The 23,190-nt window shown below is 36.4% G+C and overlaps 1 protein-coding gene across 3 annotated transcripts in view; it reads right to left on the bottom strand.

Moving 5' to 3' along the window:
• LOC136031944 (fibroblast growth factor receptor substrate 2-like) overlaps nt 1–21,525 on the bottom strand; it is a 50,127-nt gene extending 28,602 nt beyond the window's left edge. The window contains exon 1 of one of the 3 annotated variants that reach the window (XM_065711946.1): nt 21,437–21,525. In XM_065711946.1, the coding sequence (XP_065568018.1) occupies nt 21,437–21,510 (74 nt within the window). In that variant the 5' untranslated portion in view covers nt 21,511–21,525. Of the gene's footprint in view, nt 1–6,101; nt 6,163–15,486; nt 15,635–21,436 lie in introns of those variants that run through there. The other 2 variants (XM_065711947.1, XM_065711948.1) reach the window with 2 other exon arrangements.
• Between the last annotated feature and the right edge of the window lie 1,665 nt (nt 21,526–23,190).

The raw sequence follows: 23,190 nt of genomic DNA, 5'->3' as shown, positions 1-23,190 counted from the left end.
AAAACCCTGGATATTAGACTACCACTTCAGTATGCCTGAAGCCCCTCTCCTCAGAGTCTTAGGTTGAATATAACCATTTTAAATGTTGCAGGAGATCTGGTGTTTTGATATATCTAATTGTCCACTTAAAATTTTTTATAATGTAATTGTTGAAAAAATAACCGATTAGCTACTCTGAACTGCGTTTTTAAGTAATTTTAGCGATTTTAATGGGCTTTTTTCTTAACAAATTTGTCAGAAATCATTAAACTCCCCCTCTCAAAAAATAATAAAATTCAGTATTTCTTTTGAAATCGCGTCTGATATTAACAATTGTTTACTTCATTATAGGAAGAACAGTGGATCAAGACACTTTCGAATATCCCTTACATATTCCCCTGCGAAAAATCTTTTGACTTCTCCCATCAAAGCAAACAAAAAAGAAGAAATTTATTTCAAGCCAATCGACTTTAAGTCACGTTGCTTGTTTTTTTTTTTTTTGTTTTTTTCGTCAAATAAATACATCTTTTGTTCCTTCAGCATCTTTCAGCCACATTATAATACTTTCTAATCTCAAATCCTGTATATAGACTACTGCTTCAATGTGGATTCAACTTGATGCCCTAAAGCCAGTATTTACTATCCAGCAGACCTCTCACACAAAATTAATATTGGCTCGCATAAAAACCGAACTTTCTAAGATGTAAAACTTGAGAATTCGTCACATAAGTTATCTGTATTCTCACTGTCTGTTTTATTTTACGGATATGTGGTTTCTTCGGCCTCATCAAAAAATTGTTGTATACAGGCTTGCATAAATTTTCAAATTCATGAATAGAAGAAAAATACTTACTAGAAAAATACTTGCTAGAAAAAAAAGCCAAATTAAAAGCTTTTGCTAATAAGCTGGAGCATCTACCCTCAGACCAAGACAGCCTATTTTGTAGATACAATATAGACCTTGCTGTCAAAACAGACAAATAAATACACTAAATTGCATTTGAAAACACAGAATGTTCTTGACAATAAAGAAATATATAGAAATATACAACCAGATCGCGGTATCGCAAACTCGGCAACCATAAGAAACCCAATGAGGAAACCACAAAGAGGACTGTAACCAAACTTTCCCTTACTCTTTTATCGTCAAAATATCCATTCTTTTCGAATATTTTTGTTAATTGATTTTTTTTACACTTGTTTTTTTTTCACAGACCCCACCCACCCGTAATCAGTGGTCCTTTAGTGAAGATGTTTTTTCAAACGTGTTGTTTTAGCTGTAGGTACAATGACTAGATAGTACTATGATTAACAATTAGCAAAAGATAACACGATAAAGATTCCTGTTAATTTTTACCAGAATTTTACGTAAACAAACAGCTATTAATTCCCATTTGATGCTTTATAGACTGCTTAGCCAACAGACTCCAAAATCAATTTACAAGACTAACATCTACTCTGCATTAATTGGAGCCTTTTACCTACTCGTAATTTCTTTTCTTCTGAAGATTTAAAAAGCCTTGTAAAGCTTCCTCAGCTTTGTGGAAGTGTTTCCGGTTTGTATCAGTACGCCTGGTAAGACTTTTTTCTACCCTAAGAATACCAAAAAACACCTCACAACTCCATAGCGAAGACTTGGCTGAGTGGACCTGCAAATCTAAATATTCATAGAAATATTTCTTGTGAAGCGGAAGAAATGATGGATATCCAAGGAAAATAGATCAAGAAAACAGTTTCGAGATAGAATTATTGAACTCTCTTCATCCAACATCTTAACTCAGTACAATGTTATAGCCGAATTAAATTCTGTAACTGTATTTTTCCGTAAAATGGTTGGAACTAGGGCTTCATCATCACTTTGCTGTAAGTTCAAAGACTTCGTATTTATTGAGAGTGATTGTATCTTCAGTTTCATTTGCGACAATTAGAATGTGCTCATGGAGTTATGGATAAACGGCAATTAGAAATTAAAAAAAAAAATGAATAAAAAGCAGCAAACAGTCAACTTTGGGTATCTTTAAACTTGTTCACGGAGCTTCGTGATTATTCCATTCACCATCAAACAGTTCGTGCTAACGAACGGTAATTAAGGAGCGACTCGGCTCAACAATAACCGAAACTCTAAAAAACGGAATTATGATATCAATAGGTACATCAATAAAATTGACTTGTTATGATGACTCCAGATATATGAGTTTAATTAAGTTTAGTGATACTCGTTAAAAGCTACGAGCTTAAGGAAATTTGCCTGATTTTCAAAAAAAGGGAAATCGCAATGAAAATCAAACCACATGAAAATACCAAAAAGAGGGCAATTAACCCCCATCCCACGCCTCTTTTTTCCAACGCCATCCGATCAAAACTTTGAGATAACCATTTCGTTCAGCATAATTGAAATAAAGTTTTTTTTTAATGAAAGTAAGGAGCAACGTTGAAACTCAAAATAAACAGAAATTATTAGTATTATAGCCATGGGCACTTTAAGAGGCCAGTACCACCTTCGAATCCCGGTCCCGCCACTGTTTTTGAAACTTTTCGAAACACAGGTGCTTCTTACGTAGTGGGGAATGTTATTATCGAGATGCAGATGCTTATTACGTAAAGGGGTTTGGTTACTTTTGATTGCTACATAATAGGGTTTGTTTACCTTGATTGTTATGTAATAGGGTTTGTTTACTTCAGGATTTCTAGGACTTGTTAGAGTCCGCTAGTCAAGATGCAAATGTACACGTTACGCAATAGTTTCTTTGGTCATTTAAAAATTTAGAGATGTAGGAGGTAAAATCTTCAGGATCCGCTAGTCAAGATGCAAACGTAGGCGTTACATCATAATGTTTTTTCTCTTGTGATTGTTTAAAAACTTACGAGGGTCAAGAAAAACTTCTGGGCCCCGTCAAATCATGATTTATTTACGACTTTTTAGAGTTCGGGGGCCACCACTAGGAAACCTTCAAGACACCGACTCCTAGCAATAAACTCCAACGGGGCCCTAGGATCCAATTTCATTGGGGCCCTAGGATCCAATTTCACTGGGGCCCCTAGAAACCAATTTCAACGTTGGTTCTAGCGAGGTATTTCAATAGGGTCCTTGCAACCAAGACCAACGGGGGGGGCCCTAGCATCTAATTTCACAGGGTCTTAGCAACCAATTTCAACGGAGAGCCCTTAGCGAGCAATTCCACCGGGGCCCTAGTAACCAATTCTGACAGGGGGATAGCAACCAATCCCAACGGGGGGCCTTAGCATATAATTTCACAAGGGTACTAGCAACAAATTCCAACAGGGGGGGGGGCTCTGAGCGAGTAATGCCACTGGGGCCCTAGCAACCAATTCCAACTTGGGCCCTTAGCAATAAATGTCGACGGGGGCCTAGAATCAAAATTCACCTGGTGCCCCTTGCATCTAATTCTAACGGGAGCCCTAGCAATCACTTCCCTCGGGCCTCTAGTACCCAATTTCACCGGGTCTCTAGCAACCATTTCCAACGAGGGCCCTCACGAGCAATTCCCCGGGGGCCCTAGCATCCAATCCCAACAGGGAACCTAGCAGCATTCCTACGAGGACCATAGCCGTCAATTCCAACAGGGGGGGGGGGGGGGCACTTGTCACGTGAGAACCCCCACTTGTGACTGAGAACAAAATAATATCGCCGAATTTGGTAGATTTATTGGGAACGACGCATTCTCACGTGACTTGTTTCTTCAGGTCTTGTGGGGAACCCCGCCTGAAACTAAGGAGGACACGCATGTGGGGTGTTGTGTAAATACAGTGCACATGTGGGATGTTACATAATATTTTAAGAGATTTTTTCTTCAGGATTTCATTTTTCTTTAATGGTTTTTTATAGGCTTTTTTACTTCGGCATTTCATTTTATTCAATGTTTTTCCCTAAGGAAGCCTTTATAATCCAAAGATTTTTGTCCATTTTAGGAATCAAAAGAGATACCCCTCAATGGAACAGTGCGCTACACAGCTGAACCAAGGAGCAATTGATGTTTTTTTTTTTACTTAGGGAATACCTTCTATGTGATAACCTAATCCACGCACGGATAATTCCCTGCCCGCTTTCTAGAATGATTAAGTGGATCGCATGTTTCAAACCCTTTCCACTTGAGAGCATGCAAGTATCTGAAAATCCTATTCATTGTTTGGTCTATTAGACATGTCTGCCTGTTACATTGTATTAAGTTCTAACGTGACCTAGATAATGCTTTGTTGTGATTCTCAAATGGCAAAACTTTTGAACTATTGCAATATGTTTCGTCTTTAATTTTATATTTCCGTATTATTTAAAAATTGATATAGAATCTAAAACATTTCTGGAATGAGCCTCCCTCTTATTTCCACTGATTTTATAAAAATTAGCTGCACCGTGACATTCCTCTGGTACATTCATAGGGTGCCATTCATAGGGTATTCTCAGATATTTTCAGAATAGGAATATGCTTTAAATCCATTGACTCGTGTTATCGCAAGCCACCCCCTCTAAAAATAATTACCAATGCATAGAAATTTAGATGAGGTCATAAAAATTAAGACCAAACTGTAGAAATGAAAGTCAACCTCTAAAAATAAAGACCAATACGAAGAAATAAAAGACAGGATCTAAAAAATCAATACCGTCACATACGAATCATGATCAAGCCCTAGAAATCCGGAAAAATTCATAAGAATCAAGATCAAACTGAAGAAATCAAGGCCAACCTCTAAAAATCAAGACCAAACCGAAGAAATCAAGTGGTCAATTTGTAGAAATCCAGAGCAACCCATAAAAATTATGACCAACTATTATGACCTAATTATGACCATTAAGACCAATAAATAAAAATCAGGACCAAACCACAGAAATCAAGACAAAACTGTAGAAATCAAGACTGGTCCATGGAAATTCAGAAAAATTCCATAGAAATCGTAACCAATGCATAATAATCCAGAGGAATTCATAGAAATCATAAGCAATGCATAGAAATCCAGACCAAACCATAGAAATCAAGTCCAATCCTAAGAAATAAAGAGATCAATAAGTAGAAACCCGTGTGTTATAACAAACAAGGCATTTTCCTACAAAAATATCAGTTTACACTAGAATCAATCGTTTAAACATAATGAAAATCCACAATAGCGTTTTTTCTGATGACTCCTGGCAATTGAGGCCAGCGTGGCACAATATACCCGCCCGATAGCACCGACTAGCGCATATCACACTGGGTCCTAGGTTTTGCTGAATCTGAGAGTCAAATGGGGTGATTACAGATGAATCTCAGAGAGTCCAAAATAGATCTTAAAGTGAATAATTTAAATAGATGTATAAAAGCAAAATATCTGCAAAAGGCTAATGATGTGAGCCATTTCAAATAAACTATCAAACTATGCCGCAATAAATCAAGAGGACTGCGGCAAGTTTGAAAATGATATCCTTACGAAAAGTTTCTGAAATTTCTGTGGTCCAGGCCCCTAACCCCCCTTAAATATACCATTGTCTACTTTGTCTGTAAGCTCTTATTCCAATTTTCTGGTTACAAGTCAATATCGATAGTCTTTTACAAAGTTACTTAGCACGCTAGTAATTAACCTAGCTTAAACGATGAATCAACCGAAATTAACAAATTCCTGCAAAAATAAAAGGCTAAATAGAGACAGACCAGCAGCACGCCGTCAACCCGATGTTATTAGTGGCACACCGGCGTGCCGCCGAAATTTTTCTCCACGCCGGTGCAACTTTCATCGGCGACGCGCCACCGATAAATCGGTGTGGTGTCAAGGTCTAGATCCTATACGAGGTTCCTTGCGCTACTACCGGATCTCCAGGAAATAAAAAAAGGGCAATATAGGTACATTATATTACTTCTATTATGTAAGGTGTATTCTATTATGTACTGCTTGGATTCCCCGAAAATACTTGGAACCACTGCCAAATTGACATCATGGCAACGCTATGGGTCTATTTCTCTTACTTTCTTGATTTTGTGGGTCAATTTGGAAAATAAAGAGGAACACGTTAAAGGAAAGAATTGCCTAGAAATAAGCAGAAAGATTATACCATTTTATATCAAAAGCTGATAAAATAGCACATTAAAAAAGATTTTTAACCATGAATGTTGAAAGTTGAAAAAAAAAAAAACCTTTGGAGACCATAATATCCTAGATGTCAAAACACTTGGAAAGTATCATTATTACTGAATCAGAACTTTTCCTTGACACAGGAAATACGGATGGTCTCTTTAAGCGGACGAAAGCCAGATTAACTTCGAACGTATCCGGCCCTGTCCACCTTTAGCCGGAAGAAAAATCTACTTCCTTAAACTTAAGAACCATTGAAAACTCAGTACCCATTACAGGGTAGAGGAAGCCTTATGTTTTTCTTTTGGGTGGATACTGAGACTAGTAAATTTCCGGTAATTATAACAAAAGCTTATGATGTGGTTGACAATACATGTTTAGTTTGCCTTAGAAGATGCTATTCACAAGTGTTGTCAGTTTGTCGAAGACATTTTCTCCCTCCACTAAATTTTCAAAAATGGCTTTTTTGGGGACATTTTCGAAAAAAAGATTATCCCTTTTTGTATTTTTATTGAAAAATAATGCCCCCCCCCCCCTCCTCTTAATGCTGATTTCTCATCAACAGTTGGTTCATAATGTCAAATAGAATAAATTATAAAAAAAACTTAACTTTCGCGGATAGTTTAGCGTCATATTTAGCTCATTAGGAGAGAAGGGGGAGAGGCTACTGAGCCAAATACGGTGTAGACTATCTGTGAAAGTTTTTTTTTCGATTTTAATTGACTTCTTTTGACATTCTGAACAAACTGCTGATCATAAATCAGTAAAAAAAGAGATTAAGAAATAATAACAGAGCTGGAACTTTAGCTTTGTTTGTAGCAGATCTACAGGTTTACCTCCCCAGACACCCCTCCCCCGAAAAATACTCCTTTGGAAAATAACCCTGGAATGCACCACGCCCCCATCCCTCCGGCTGGTTGGTTTCCAATCACTTTTGACTTATGAAAAAAGGAATAGAACTCTCATTTTCTAATCGAATGAGAATTATCCGAAGTTTCTACTACCATAAAGTGGAGATGGGGAAGAGGAAAATTCATCCCCCTCCTATACGGAATAAATTCTGCTCGTGTTGGGGTTTAATGTTACTCTTTACTTTCATAATAACAGAATAGACCAGAAATATTTACAGAAATCAAGAAGGATTAAATCAATTTCAATTGTTTTTCTGTTTTCTAAAGTCCTCCCCCTGAAATAAATAACCCTCCAGAGAAAAGTCCTGAATGCGCCCTTGGGGATTATAAATCAGTTTCTACCTCCACTCTCCCCTTGTCTCTTTATTAGAGCTAGTTCTGTATTTATCTTTAGGCTCAATGAGAGTTGGGATGTTTTGAAATTAGAATACACACTTGGAGGCATCTCCCTCCCTCCCTAACTGACCAAAATATTCTTAAGATTCAAGCAAATTCCACTGTCTTGTTTTAATTTTCTGTTGTTTTACAATTTTAAACATTTGATATAAGTGCTTTGTACCTCTATAATGGGGTACTATGATTGTTTTGTAGTTATGGAGGGAGGGAGATGCCTCAAAAGGCGCATTTTAATACCAAAACATCCCAACTCTCATTGAGCCTTCAGATAACACAGAATTAGTTCTAAGGAAGAGACGAGGGGAGGAAGAAGATAGAAATTGATATAGATCCCCAGGGCCGTATCGAGGACTTCTGTTTTGGGGTGTTATTTTTTCCGGGAGATGGGGGGGGGAGGAAGGCAAACAAAAATAAATAAATAAAAAATGTGAAATTGATCGATAGGTGGATAATTCTATTTCAATAGCCCATGGACCATATACACACAAAAATATTAATAAATAACAAACGAGCAAGGAAATTAAACAACAGTACTATTTACAAGCACGAACAGAAACAGTATACAATGCAAAAATACCAAATCGAACGACAAATAAACTATAATGTAAACTTTTTCTTCTTACTAAGGATTCATCTATATACACTCCCACTCGAAATATTGTGATTCGGTTACTATTTTGTCATCCTCATGCCTAGCTCAACGGCCACAGAAACTTTGGAGGGTGCTCATTCGATCAGAAATTGACAGTTCTTTCTCATAAGCCAAAATTCTTTTTCATAAGCCAAAAGTGATTGGAGACCAACCAGCCGTGGGGGTGTTTTCCGCTGGAGGGAGGGGGATATTTTCTATAGGGCAGGATTTTCTATGGGGTTAGTTTACAGGAGGTGTTGTTCTCGGGGGTTATTTCCTGGGGGGAAACACAGGCTCCCGTTTTTAGCCTAAATCCAAAAAGGGTATTTTTTCTTCTTTAGAAATTAGCTCAAATATAACCTCCTAGAATTCTAAGGCTTTATTCACCTAGATCAAGTACTTTATTCTTAAATATTAAACAAAATTTATCAGGAACTGGTTGGCCATCCCATGAAGGTTTTTTTCTGGAAAATCATTGCTTGCCCCACAGTGTAATTAATTGCAAATATTTTGAGTGAAATTACTTTACCTGTAGATAATCCACCTTCTATTTACATTTGAATATACTCTTTTTATTCAAGACCTTACAATAGCCTATACAAATTGCTTAACATATAGTCAAAAAATTAACATACTTCTGAAAAGCCCTGTTTTCATAAAGGGCTATATCCAAGATTTTTTTTGGGGGGAGGGGTTACAAAAACTTTTAAAAAGGCATCAAAAACATGTCTTTATACCTTTTTATTTCATTTTTACGAGTTGTACAAACATTTCGCTGGGGGTGGGGCGGGTTCAAACCCCCTAACCCTTCCTCTGAATACGACTTTACTTTCATACTATCTGAAACCTGACACCTGTTGAAAACTAAAAGGAACTTTAAGAGAATGGTAAGAAAAATCTGTTTATTTATCTTATGTGTACATGTACCAGTTTATTCTGAAAATTCAAATCCAAACCAAAAGACTTGCAAAGGACAATTCAAGCGACTTGCAACGAACATTCCAAAGGCTTTGCAACAGACGATCCAAAAGACTTGCAACGGATAATAAATAAGATCTATAAAATACAATCCAAAAGACTGGTAAAGGTCAATTGATTCATGGCTATTTTGGAACTATGTAACTTTCATGTGATTTTTCAGCAAGTTTTTGTTGGTTGACGCCTGTAAATTTGCTCTGCAAAATACACAAAAGCCGTATACATGTCCGTGATCACTGAACTCATACCAGAAGTTGTTGAATTTCTATCAAAGGGATCACTGAATGGATCTGGAAATGAATCTTGACGATCCCGAGAACAAGGTCCAGCCCCAGCACTCGCATGAAGACCTCCTCTGTCATGCTGATCATACGCTCGCCGCTTGTTAACATTGATAAGAACTTCATAAGCTTCAGCAAGATCTTGAAAACAGATTGTAGCTTTTTCCTGATTATATAGATTTTTATCAGGATGCCATTTTAAAGCCAAGCGACGGTATGCTTTTTTAATGTCTGCCTGAGACGCGTTTCTAGGTATCTTCAGGATAGAGTAAAAATTTTTCTTAGTTGTTTGTCTCTCTTGACCTTGAGTTCTGGTGTAATATTTAGAGAAAGAGGGCCTAGCTCCAGAGTCTGTTGGTTTGTTTATTGACTTTTTCCAGTAGCTTTTGCTCGCCCACCAGAATGCTACACCAGTAACTACGGTAGGAAAAGCTACCTCAATAAATTTTAAAATATGTCTCATGTTGGTGTGTGACCAAACTTACACTAATTTAGTTCCAGTTTGGGCAAGCAGTTTTATATCAAATCTGACGTCATAATTAGACGTCACTTAGATGATATCATAATTAGACTCTACACTCTAATCTTTTTGACCTGAGATGACGTCATAACTAGAAATGGAGACCTGATATTCTGAGATGACGTCACAATCTGTTAATACAATATCTTATCATAATGTGTCCTTTATTTTGCAATAGATTGTCTTAAAGTGTAAATTAACATATGTTAGGGTTCGTCCTTTGTGGCTTTTGCGTCTCAGATTGGGGAACCAGTGTAAATTAAGGATATATAATTTAAAACCTTATTTAAATTTCCCTTTAAACAATTCCTTTTCGAACAGTACTCAAACTTCGATTCCATTTTAGCTTTTATTCTTCCTTTTCGTTTGTCTATTGATTTTATCAGGCATAAGCGAGTTATAAGTAGCCAAACATTTTGTGGGTTACAACTGTAAGTAAGGAGCGATTCAGCCCAATTGTAACTGAAACTGTAAAAAACGAAGTTTGGATAACAATAGATGCATTAAAAGAATTTGCTTTTTATGCTGAATCTAAATATATAAAATTCATTAAGCTTTTATCACCCCTCAAAGGATACAAGCCTGTAAGAATTTGCCTTATTTTGAAAAAAAGGGAGAAAACACCCCTAAAAAGACGAGTAATTTTTATGAATAGATAGATATATAGATAGTTTATTTTATCCCACCATCAAAACGACAACATGGTGGCGTATAAAGAAGAAAAATAGAAAGGAAAAAGACAAAGACGAAAAATAATACTTCAAGATTTATCAATTAGATTACATTCACTATATACATTCATAGCTCATATATGACGTGCAACGGCAGGAAATCGTAAAGGTGCTCAGGGGCACCTTTTTTAGTATTAATTTCCTGTTCTGCCACGGCTTCACGGGGATCTAGAATTTGATACTTATTCAAAAGAAATGAGTTTTTCTCGAATAGCGGTAAGCGCATCAAACTATCAGCTTCACCATATCAGAGAATCCTGTTGAAGAAGCTTCAAGGTCCTATTTGCAACAACGTGGAATTTTGTATTTTCGGCAAGAAGGAAGATTACAGAGGCATTTTTTTTTTTTAGTGGTCTGTGGTATCGAAGCGGTATCAAACCCATGGCCATATAAAATTGGGAGGGAGCTCATTGGAGCGGAAACCATAAACTCTAACGGCCTTTTTAAAAGACGTAAATGACTAGAGGGCAACTAGGCCCCTGCGCTGCCCCCCTCTTTCCCCAAAGACACCCAATAAAAATTTTGAGATTGCCATTAGGTTCTGTATAGTCGAATGATTCAATAACTATGTGTTTGGGGATGACATTGCCCCAATAGATCCTGAGGAAAGGGCTTCAAGTTTCGCAGTTTTCCCATTGCTTACATATAGTTTCTGTTATTGGGAGGTATATGAGTTTTTTTGGGAAGGGAAGATTTACTGCGAAGGAGGGGATTTTCCACGGATTGAATTGCTTACGGAAAGAAATTTTCAGTGTAATTTTCCGAGAGTAAATTTTGCACGAGGGGGGGGGGGCTTTCCTGGTGTGATTTTAGAGACGGTGAGAAATTAAATCTTAAAAAACAAGTTCTTTTTTAGCTGAATTTAAGGAGTACTATTAAAACTAAAGACGAACAGAAATTATTGTGTATACATTGGGGGGAGCTGCCTCTTCCTTAATTCTTCTTCTATTATTTGTTTTCAAAATATTTTACATTTTCAGCTACTATGGGCCCAACTTAGTTCTTTACTAAATTGCGGTGCGTGCAATAACCGTAAAATCCATTCTTAACAAAATAGCATCGCCTGAACATCTGTGCCTATATCGTATACTATTGACTTAAACATGAATTGAAAAAAAAAATGCTCTATAGAATGCGGGTCAAGCCTTTTAGTATGGCGTGAATGCAGCAGTGAGTTCCGTATTATTCATAATTTAGAGAGAGAGAAAAAAAAAGGTTTATTTAAAACAGGAATCGTAGCTCAAATGGCTAATTTGACGTTGACATACAAAACATATTATTATGCACTATTATATAATGACGTAGAAAGGGGACGAAAGAGTTCTGGCAGCGGTTTGTCCGAGCATGCTCAGGCACAAGTTTTAGCTTCTGTCTCCTACGGCTGACTGCCGGGGCTTTTGGGGGTAAAATGTCACGGCGAGCAGGGTTAGACAGCAGCATTTTGCCAAACCTCGGGATTATGTCACCCAAACAGAGTTCCAAACTTTGGAGTTCAATGGTTGCTAGAGCATCAGGGTGGGAAGTGTCTCTATTACTCAGGATTATACTGGTTGCCCGTTTTTGGACTAACTCTAGCTCCAGCATTAGATATGTGGTTCTTAATATTCACGGGCCCTAGACGGGACAGGCATATTCAAATATGGGGCGTACGTAGCACAGGTATGCCCGAAGAAGACTGTTGGCGTTGCACCCGAAGCGACGCATTTTTGAAAGGGTTTGCAGAGATGCGTTAGCTTTACGGGTAGCACAATTACTATGGGTAGGAATTGTGCAATCATGCGAGAAAATTACACCTAGTATTTTCACGTCATTCACAACAGGGAAAGAAACTTCAGAGGGGGAGGTGGGGGCAAAGTCTCTCTTTAGCGGATTCAGTCTAATTATTTTTTACTTAGCAGAGTTAATAGTCAATTTCATATCGGAACCCAGTGAAATCAGTAGATCGAAAGGGATCTCAGAAAATTGTTTGGTGGGGACATTGCCATGAAGAAGATAGGCGTGTAAGAGTGACAAATCATCAACAAATTTGTATGTGTCGTTATGTTCTACTAGCCAGTAGTTGATGATGGCAAGGAAAGCTATTCCTGCCAGTTTCGTCACTTGCGGGGCACCGCAGGTTATTTTACTCCAATCCGAGTCACAGTCCTTTTCGTGTAATGTAAACACTTTTTGTTGTCTTTCAGACAAAAAATAGAGCACAATGGCTAGTGTTTAGCGTTTAGCATCCAATTCGTTAATCCGTCTACTGTTAATAGTTCTCTCATTGCTAAGGAAACTGGACATTGCTCCTTTCTTAGTAGTGACTTTCAGTATCTACTTATCGGCTAACCCTCTAGGTTCGAACAGAAAGTAGGTCGTCCCCGAAATGTTACACGCAGGAAAAGACCTTCAGATTTTTCTTAGTAGGAACTAGTAAAGGACGAACTAAGTTTTCATCGCTGTTAACCAGGACACAGTAGCGATTTTTGGTCTCATAGCCTGTATTGGGGGGGGGGGGGTAAGGTACGCCATAGGAGGGTAAAAATATGAAATAAATGGAATTTAATGTCAAATGTTAAAAACGCGGTGGTGGGAGGGGTAGCTCCCCGTACCCAGGCCCATAGCCGTCACTGCCAAGACACCCTTTAATGTCATTTATGGTTGTAAGCGATGATTATTACGTCGTTCTTGTATACAAAGATTCAGTTTTATGTCAAACAAGTATGTATTTGGAGTATTGTGTTGTTTTTTTTTTTAATTATAAAAGACAGTTGATTTAACAGTTTTCTCGAAATGAGCCCTGAAAGAGCTCTCTATGATGCTCCAATGCTCCACTAGCAGGGGAAGAAAGAAAACAAGAAAAAATGAGTCAACATCTGTATCACCCATGCAAAAAAGCGATTTTCCTTGTTGCTTAAACTAGAGGACTTTAATCTTCCTGTATTAGGGCGACACGATACTAATGGTGTACTTTTTGTTTCGATCTGACGCCATTTTTAGAGGTTTCAGGCTATTTTTCCAAAATCCCTTAAATTTGTTATAAAATAACATTTTACTATTAAGACCCTTTGCTGTTCTTGATTTAGTGAGAAGTGGCGACTTTTCTCATTTTCAAGTTTTTTTTTCTTTTTCAGCACATTTTTTAATTGTTTGTTACTATGAGCTGTGGTTCATCCTTTACTAGGCTGCAGCTGCTGCTACAACCACGATTGAAGGTGCAAATCGAAGATAATCTATGGACTTAGTTCAGCATTCCCTTATTCAACAATCACTAAAAGTTTCGTCTCAGTTAGTCCAATCAATCTAAAGGTGTTTTTCATAAGGCTTTTAAAAAAATTTTGGTTTGGTAAGAGAATTTTCAAGTTTATTAATTGTGTTTTAAATCAAATGTATTTTTTTATTCGTAATGTTTTTAATTAAGTAAAATCGATTAGTCTTTAATACGATCTTAGCTCTCATGCCGTTTTAGTGATTGTTATGACTCAGTAACCGTAAAATTATTCAGTCAATATTATATGCTAAATTAACTCAAAGCCGGGACGGCTACAATATTCAAAGACTCACAAAAGGGATCTCGAGACCGCATCCTCCAAAATCCTAAAATCTACTCTAAAATTATTTTGATTTCAATGCAATGGACATTTTATCTTCTTTTTTCTCTGCAAATATGGGCCGCCCGCTTTCTTGTGGTTATAGTGGTTCCAAAGATATTTTATGAAAGTAAAATAATAATAATGAATAAAATTATAGAGACAAAATTGTTGTTCTATATTTTTTGTAAAACCTGTTTCTCTGTGTGCATTCAGAAATAATTAGCTTAGCTCGAATGAGATAAACTACTATGCACGTGTATTTTAATCAAACAATTAATACACAGAATTGGCTAGGTTAGGCTTTAACTATATGCGTTCTGGGCGGCCTGCTTTCCATAATTCTCTGTTGTAGTTTCCATAATTTTTTTACTAAATATTGTACTTTCATCACACAATGATATATTTTATAATGAGTAACCTAACTTCACTTCTTGAATATGGTCGCTAAAATACATAAGTACTAAATTTAATCTTAAGAAATGTGATAAAAATTCAGATATTAAATTTAATCATTGATTACACAATACAAGTTATGAGTACCGATTCTAAAAGGCTTTGTCTCACACTATCTTATACATTTTGTGGAGTCTTCTCCTGTTTGCAATACCCTCAGATCAAAGTTTAATATAATTTAGTTCTAATTTCATTCTCATTGAAGCATGAGCCAATTATCGTACCTGGAATGTTGATGGCTTCGTCCTTTAAGTTTAATGACTGGACATAAGGATTAAAAACAAGTGATGCTGTATAATAAATGATGCAATGCTACTAATGGGTGGAACTACACCTTTATATTGTCTTTCTCTGCTCGGGAGTCAGACTATATGCTTAACGAGGGGTTCTCTCTCTAAAAAATCATGTACACAAGTTAGCGCGAGTCAAACGTGGCAGAATTTTGCAAAGCGTTATGGGGAGTGTGCCAAGCCTGGCGGATCTGTGCACGGGCACATGGCGTTAGGAGATGTACACCAGGTGACAGGGAGTCAGCGCCCCTCGATGTTTACTATTACCTTTGGGGGCGTACCTCGTAGCTATTTTAGTTTAAAATGGGTCCCATGAAAAGTTACTGTTATTTAGTCCAAAACTGTGGATTTTTCCCTACCAAGCGATTGTGTTGAATGAAGTGTTCAGTTTTAAAGTGGGAAAACTAAATGACTTTGAGACACAGAAACAGAAGGCCATATTCTGGCGGGCTGGGGGTTTGAACCCCTCCCCCGGAATATTTGCCTGACTCGTAAAAGCGTAACAAATTGCATATAAATTTTTTTTAATGTGTTTTCAAAGTTTTTTTGTGCAACCCCCCCCCTCCCAACATAAACCCTAGATACGGCTCTGCTTGAACACTGAACATCTAAAAATTATTGACACAGTCATTGGCCCTAAATTTGGAGGTAGTTTAGCCAATGCATATAGCAATATTGACTTACATATTTCAACAAAAATATCCTCATATCTCCTACTAAAGTTATATAATACAATATTATATTCCTTGTTTGAACTTAGTTCTGTCTCTGTAAGAAAATATAATATGTTGAGGCTTGGAACCGACAACTTGGAGAGTTTCGCAGCAACTGCGCTATAGACCGGAGTTGATATATTAGAGACACTTTTTTGTATTAGAAATGACATCGCTGCCAAAAAATTGTCATGGAAAATGCCACTTGTTGTGTAAGAATGCCTTTAACTTGCGAAAAAGACGGGGAATTTTTATTGAGTCAATTTTTTTTCAAATCATATTCCAAGGAAACAATTTGCTCCTAATGAAACTGCTTAAAACTTAAATTTTTGACTTTACACAATTTATGTATAACCATTAATAAAAGTAGAAAAGAGAAGTAAACAATTATTTTTTTAAACTAACATTTGATAACTTTCAGAATTGTTTTCACAAAGTGATATATAGTTGTATTTAATTTAATAGAAATTAAAAAAAAAATTCAGACATTATTGACCCTATCAATGTTTGCCAAAAGTTTTGAATTTTCTGCAGTTTTTTTCCTCTCACCCTTTGGAATTTAGCCAGAAAAATAAATAAATAAATAAATTCTTATTTACTTGGTAATATGTCACTGAAAAAAGTATTCGTATTTTATCATTTTTATCAGTTTTATGAAATCTTACTTCTTAGTGCAATTTCAATAGCACTAAACTTCGTCTGCTAAACAGAATTTAAACATGGGTCACAATTTTAATTCATTTTTGTCTATTAATTCATTTCCAGCAAAATTCAAAATGTTTAAATTTTGAAAGCAGTTGATTTTCTCAGCTACATCATCAAGTCTTTTGAATAAACATCCCGTCTAAGAAATCACCATCTTCTTTCCTTATCCCTAATCCCCTTACTTTTTTTCAAATTATTCGAAACAATTGGGCCCACCTCAGACATGTTTAGTTTACTTTCCTTTATGCAGTGATGGTGCTTGCGTTGGTCGTATCAGCAAATCAGGATACTAATTCTTTTTTTGTTACTAGATCCTCCTCTCCCCCGAAAAAGTATTTTCTTTTATGCGTTGACCCTTAGGGGAGAAACTCTGAGGACAATGCAATATAAAATCAGCCAAGTTAAGGAAGTGCCGCAAAAAAAGTTGTGATTTACTATGCTTGATAATGGTCTAATGTTTTCTCTGTGCTAGATAACGACCTCATTCTAACAAGTGACGTAATAGCTCATCATTATTATTTTTAATATTGATATGGTTGAACTCAGTTAAACTGAATTGAGGCTTAAGCCACAAAAACCCATTGCCTTCAAATTTGCTATCTTTAACCAAGAACAGACGAAAATCTGTATCTTTGGCAGTGCGATAGTGCTGCATAAGTAAAGATCGAAGTGGAGACAATGTACATTTTTTTTCTAACGAAGGAGCGAAACAATTGGGCCCACCTCAGACATGTTTAGTTTACTTTCCTTTATGCAGTGATGGTGCTTCCGTTGGTCGTATCAGCAAATCAGGATACACGAGAACTACAAACAACACCGATTTTAATTTTTCGATTCAACTCCTGCTATTTTTCAGTGCAGTGGTATCTTTTGGTGCAAGATCGCAAGTTTTTTTTTTAATAAGAAATGCTGGCGTGTTCTGCTTACTAAGCTGATGAGACCAACGCCTGTGAGAGCTCCTATGATAAACATTTTATGATTTCTTATACTGATATTTTTTTGAGTCTATCGAAAATCAACTGACTCTAAGTGGCTTTTACCCTATTGATTGAAGAGAGAAATAAAATCAATGACTCCTTTAACGTTAGATTTCCTATCATATCCGACTTTAGTTGTGTCAGAGCCAAGTTAAAAAAAAGATGTTCATTGAAATTTTGTCAAGAGATGATAAGAAGTTTGACTTATTCATTTTTTGCCAAAACTAACTTCTGATGCTGGTAATAAACTTGTGTCAATAAAATCGAATTTACTTGCATATTTAGATAGGCATCGATATCAAGGTGTAATCATTTATACCAATCCCAATTTACTTCCTCCTGTATAAGCAGCTATGATTGATTCAAATTGATGATGGTTAAAAATTGATGTTTAGCTAAGCACACGTGCGAACGGGGCTTTGGCCAAACGTTCATAGATCTCAGAAATTTGGAGCAAGGCTTTGTCATAATGTTCTCTTTTTCCTACCCTCAATTAACTAGAATTACCTTCATTAATGTAGACAGGCTAGTGTTATAAAACCCCTAAATTCTTTTGAATTGGTCTCAGTTACAGTTGAATAAGTGCCTTTGAAACATTAATAATTACTTTAAACAATAATTAAAATTAATTAAGCATATTATAAATATAATTATAATTAAACATTAATCTTTGGTTTGCCAAAAGTGTGATTAAAAGTCTGCTAAAAAATGTTTCATCTTTCTGCTTAAAAAAAAATAAAAATTTAATATAAAACAAGCTCCGTGCATTGGAATGATAACGAGAGGTTTTTTTCATCAATTATCTTCAATCACTCATTAATCTTCACAGTAAACCATATCATTTGGGGGTTAAGCGATAAAAAAAAGTGAAGACTGGCGGTCGGTTTGCTTTTGAACCCTGGGGTCCTTGGGAATGGTCCTTGGCGTTGGTACACCCCTTTTATTTGTTGTGTTAGAATATCAAGGGGCACGCCTGATTATATATTGTTAGTTCTTGATGAGTTTGTGTCAAAACATGATGGGATTTGCTTACAAGAGCAGCTTTTGTCAGTTAAGCCTTACTCTTTTAGATACCAGAGATAAATTCACCTGCTATGCATCCCCTGCAAACCAAAATAGCGCTAGATTTAACTGTAACCTAACTACCCTATCTGCTCGCTCTTCTCTGATTGGTGAAATATTTTATAACCATTTGTATGTTGTTGATAAAGACCAAGATTTCACATACATTCACAATTCCTCGTCCGCATCGAAGCATCGTCCGCACCGAGAAAGGGCAGAGAGGATCAAAGTCCGGGCCCCCAAAACACCTCTATTTTCTTGAATTTCCGGACACTTCTTGCTGAAGTTTTCAATTTTTTTCTGTTTTCGCCCCTCTGCGACTATTTTACTATCCCTTCCCTCGAAAAAATTTCTTCGCGCATGCTCGCTTGTCTTATATCCAATATGAAGCTGTTATATAAGTTTTTTTGAGGAATTGATTACGGATCCGAGGCCAATTTTGTACTGCAACAGTCCTAAATCAAAATGTATAAAGTAAATAACTAACAAATAGCTTTTAATATTCACCCTGTCGTTTTGGATAAGATTAAATAAAAAAAAAACTTTTTTTTTAACTGGAAGTAAGGAGCGACATTAAAACTTAAAACGCACAGAAATTACTTCGTATATGAAAGAGGCTGCTACCTCATCAACGCCCCGTTCTTTACGCTAAAGTTTGACTCTTTCTCTCAATTCTTCTTTTTAAAACAGTAAAAAATTTTAGCGTAAAGAGCGGGGCGTTGATGAGGTAGCAGCCTCTTTCATATACGAAGTAATTTCTGTGCGTTTTAAGTTTTAATGTCGCTCCTTACTTCCAGTTAAAAAAAATTGTTTTTTTTTTTTATTTAATTTCTGAACGTTTTTGAATCAATGCATGTTTTGATTTTGGCTCTCCGCAGAGGAATAATCAAAACGAAATTTGCATATTTTTTTTTTTGCTAAATAGCCTTCTCGTAATTTTGATCGAATGATTTTGAGAAAAAAAGAGAGGGGGACGAATCCTAGTTGCCCTCCGATTTTTTGGTTAATTAAAAAAGCAACTAGAACTTTTAATTTTTACGAATATTTTTATTGGTAAAAGATTTACGTAACTTATAAATTAGCTTACGTAAAGAACTTTTGTATTCTCATGTTTTTATTACATATATGAGGGGATTCGCCCCATCGTCAGTACCTCGCTCTTTACATTAAAGCTTAAATTTTATCCCAATTCATTAAGAATGACCCCTGAATCACAAAAGCCGTAGAATAAATAGTTGAAATTACTAAAAATACTTTAGCGTAAAGAGCGAGGTATTAGAAGGAGGTGAGCCCCTCATATGGGTAATAATTTCTGTTTGTTTTAAGTTTTATTGCTGTTCCTTACTTCCAGCTGAAAAATCTTTTTCACGTTTATTTTTTAATTGTTTTTTTTTTAAATAATGCTAGTAAATCCTGCTCTCCCTTCATGGAAATTTTCTTCTCCCATGACAAATTCTCGATGGAAAGTTCCCCCAGCATATCCCTCTCTTCTCAACCCCTCCCCTCAACCAAAAAAATCCTCCTGAAAACGCCTGTATACTTCCCAATAACCATTACTATATGTAAGCACAGGTCAAAGTTTGTAACTTGTTGCCCCTCCCACGGGGACTGTGGGGGAGTAATTCGTCCACAAAGACATAGTTATAAGGTTTTTTGACTACAATGAATAAAATGGCTATCTCAGAATTTTGATCCGTTGACTTTGGGAAAATAATTAGCGTGGGAGGGGGCCTAGGTGCCCTCCAATTTTTTTGGTCACTTAAAAAGGGCACTAGAACTTTTCATTTCCGTTAGAATGAGCCTTCTTGAAACACTCTAGGACAGCTGGGTCGATACGATCACCCCTGGGAAAAAAAAAAACAAAAAAAAAACAAATAAACACGCATCCGTGATCTGCCTTGTGGCAAAAAATGCAAAATTCCACATTTTTGTAGATATGAGCTCGAAACTTCTACAGTAGTGTTCTCTGATACGCTGAATCTGATGGTGTGGTTTTCGTTAAGATTCCATGACTTTTAGGGGGTGTTTCCCCCTATTTTCTAAAATAACGCAAATTTTCTCAGGCTCGTAACTTTTGATGGTTAAGACTAAACTTGATGAAACTTATATATTTAAAACCAGCATTAAAATGCGATTCTTTTGATGTAGCTATTGGTATCAAAATTCCATTTTTTAGAGTTTTGGTTACTATTGAGCCGGGTCGCTCCTTACTACAGTTCGTTACCACGAACTGTTTGATAATTTAAAAGGTGCAAGACATTACTTGTATTACAAGATACGTATTGAGAGTTGAACAGAAAAACCAAAAATCTGGATTTGGGCTTTTGAATGTTATTTTAAAGTGGTTCTCTACACAGAGAGCGTTTCCTAGGCTTCAAAGATGTGGCAAAAACTTTGACACCAAAAGCTTCAAATTTAACTATTATTAGAAGGGATAAAAAGTAGATTGATTTCTAGAAAATTTGGACACCAAAGAAGATACTTGAAAACTTCCTCTATTGTCACTAAAATTCAAACTGGTTGAGACTAACAAAGTTGCAGATTCTCCTTCTCCATCCCAAACTGTTCAAACCTTCAGTTTTACTCCTTATCGACCAGTTCGGATTTCCTTTAAATCCTCCATTGTAACCTCAGCTCATCCCATTTTAGGACTACTTTTAGTTAGGCGTAGGATTCATCGCCAAGAAGCACGATTTATGATACTTTATCATCCTACATCTGCAAAAAGTGTCATAAACATGTGAACATGTTCTAGCTTAAATTGTAGATTGCAAAGCTTAATTGTAAAGTTTAAGTTACAATCCTATATTTTAGCTCGTAAGCAAAATAAGTTCAGTAGAAACATCAAACATATTCCACCAATTAATGTGTATTAAAAATGTGTCAATTATAAAATGAACGGGATTGAAATTCAAAATTATTTTCAAGAAAATGATTCAATGAAAAACAAAGAGTGAGGCAATGTGTTTCAGGAGTCGTCCTTATAAAAAATGGGACAAATAGTCAAAATTTAGCATAAAGAAGAAGATATTGAGGAGGAAGGCAACCCCTACAGATACAGAATAATTTCAGTTCCTTTTCAGCTTTAATGTTGATCCTTACTTTTGGTTGAAAAAAATTTGTTTTTTTTATTTAATTTCTAAAAGTCACCCTCCTTGAAATATTCCCTCCCCTCACCGTGAACTCCTTGGAGAAAAGTTCCTCGCGCTTAAAGTTAATCCCCTCTTAAAATTCCCTCTGGAAAATTCCATCCTCGTTAAAAAGTCCTCGCCCCTCCGTAAAACTTCTTGCAGACTCGGCCTGAAATTATCCTTAGCACACTTCGATTTGACAAAAAGACTAATCTTTAATCGTTTTCTGGATCACTTTGGAAATTCATCCTTCCGTGAATTTTTTCCCAGAGCTCCAAGCCTACTGGAGATTTTTCCCGTGCAATTTCCCTGGAACAATTCCACATGCAAAATTAAGTTCGCAAAGAGAAATTAAGACAAAAAAAAATCGTATAATAATTTTGTCAAATACCTCAGGATAAATTTTCTGCTGGAGTCCACCCACACGGAAATTTCCATCTCCAAATTCTGCCAATGAAAACCAACTCCAAGCATAAAATCCTCCTCTCCCCCAAACAAAATGTCTGTACACTTCCCAATAAGAAATACTATACGCAAGGAATGGACAAATATAATAACATACAGCCCTTTTCCCATGGGTGGGGAAAGTTTGACACGTAAGACAAAAGAATTTCATGTAGGAATTCTGTCATGTCCCCCAGTAGAAATTTTCCCTGGAAAGTTCACCCCCGGAAATTTTCTTCCCCACGGAAAATTCTCCCTATGGAAACTCGCCCTAAGCAAAAAATCTCACCCCCCCACCCTGAAAAATGTCTGTATACTTCCCAATAACAAATATTATACGTAAGCAATGAGCAAATTTTATAACTTACAGCCCTTTCCCCATGGGCGATGGAGGGTCATGTTACCTCTAAAGGCATAGTTTTTGGATTTTTTAACTATGCTAAAAAAATGGCCATCTCAAAAGTTTAATCTGAAATCTTTAGGGAAAAAGGGGCGAGGGAGGCTAGTTGCCCTCTAGTCTTTTTAGTGACTGAAAAGGGAACTAGAACTTTTAATTTCCATTCGAATACACCCTCTCCCGTTCTTCTAAGAGCAGTAGTTCGATACAAACATCCTTGGCAAAAATAAATAAGCAGGCATCCGGGATCTTTCTTCTAAAAAAAATACAAAATTGCATATTTTTGTATAGAGGAGCCTGAAAGCTCTATAGCAGAGTTCTCTGATACGTTGAATTTGATGCTGTGATTCTCATTAATCTTGACTTTTAATAGGTGTTTCTCCCTTTTTATAAAATCAGGCAATTTGTCTCAAGCTCTTAGCTTTGACGGATAACACTAAACTTGATGAATCTTATATATTTGGAATCAAACAGTTCGTGGTAACGAACTGTAGTAAGGAGCGACCCGGCTCAATAGTAACCAAAACTCTAAAAAATGGAATTTTGATACCAATAACTACATCAAAAGAGTTGCATTTCAATGCTGATTTTAAATATATAAAATTCATCAAGTTTAGTCTTACCCATCAAAAGTTACGAGCCTGAGAAAATTTGCGTTATTTTAGAAAATAGGGGGAAACACCCCCTAAGAGTCATAGAATCTTAACGAAAATTACACCATCAGATTTAGCGTATCAGAGAACCCTACTGCCGAAGTTTCAAGCTCCTATCTACAAAAATGTGGAATTTTATATTTTTTGCCAGAAGGCAGATCACGGATGCGTGCTTATTTGTTTGTTTGTTTTTTTGTTGTTTTTTTTCCCAGGGGTGATCGTATCGACCCAGTTGTCCTAGAATGTTGCGAGAGGGCTCATTCTAACGGAAATGAAAAGTTCTAGTGCCCTTTTTAAGTGACCAAA

This window comes from Artemia franciscana, chromosome 10, assembly GCF_032884065.1.
Source record: "Artemia franciscana chromosome 10, ASM3288406v1, whole genome shotgun sequence".
NCBI lineage: Eukaryota > Metazoa > Arthropoda > Branchiopoda > Anostraca > Artemiidae > Artemia > Artemia franciscana.
Note: the sequence above shows the minus strand (reverse complement) of the source record. Positions and strands in the feature narration are given on the sequence as shown.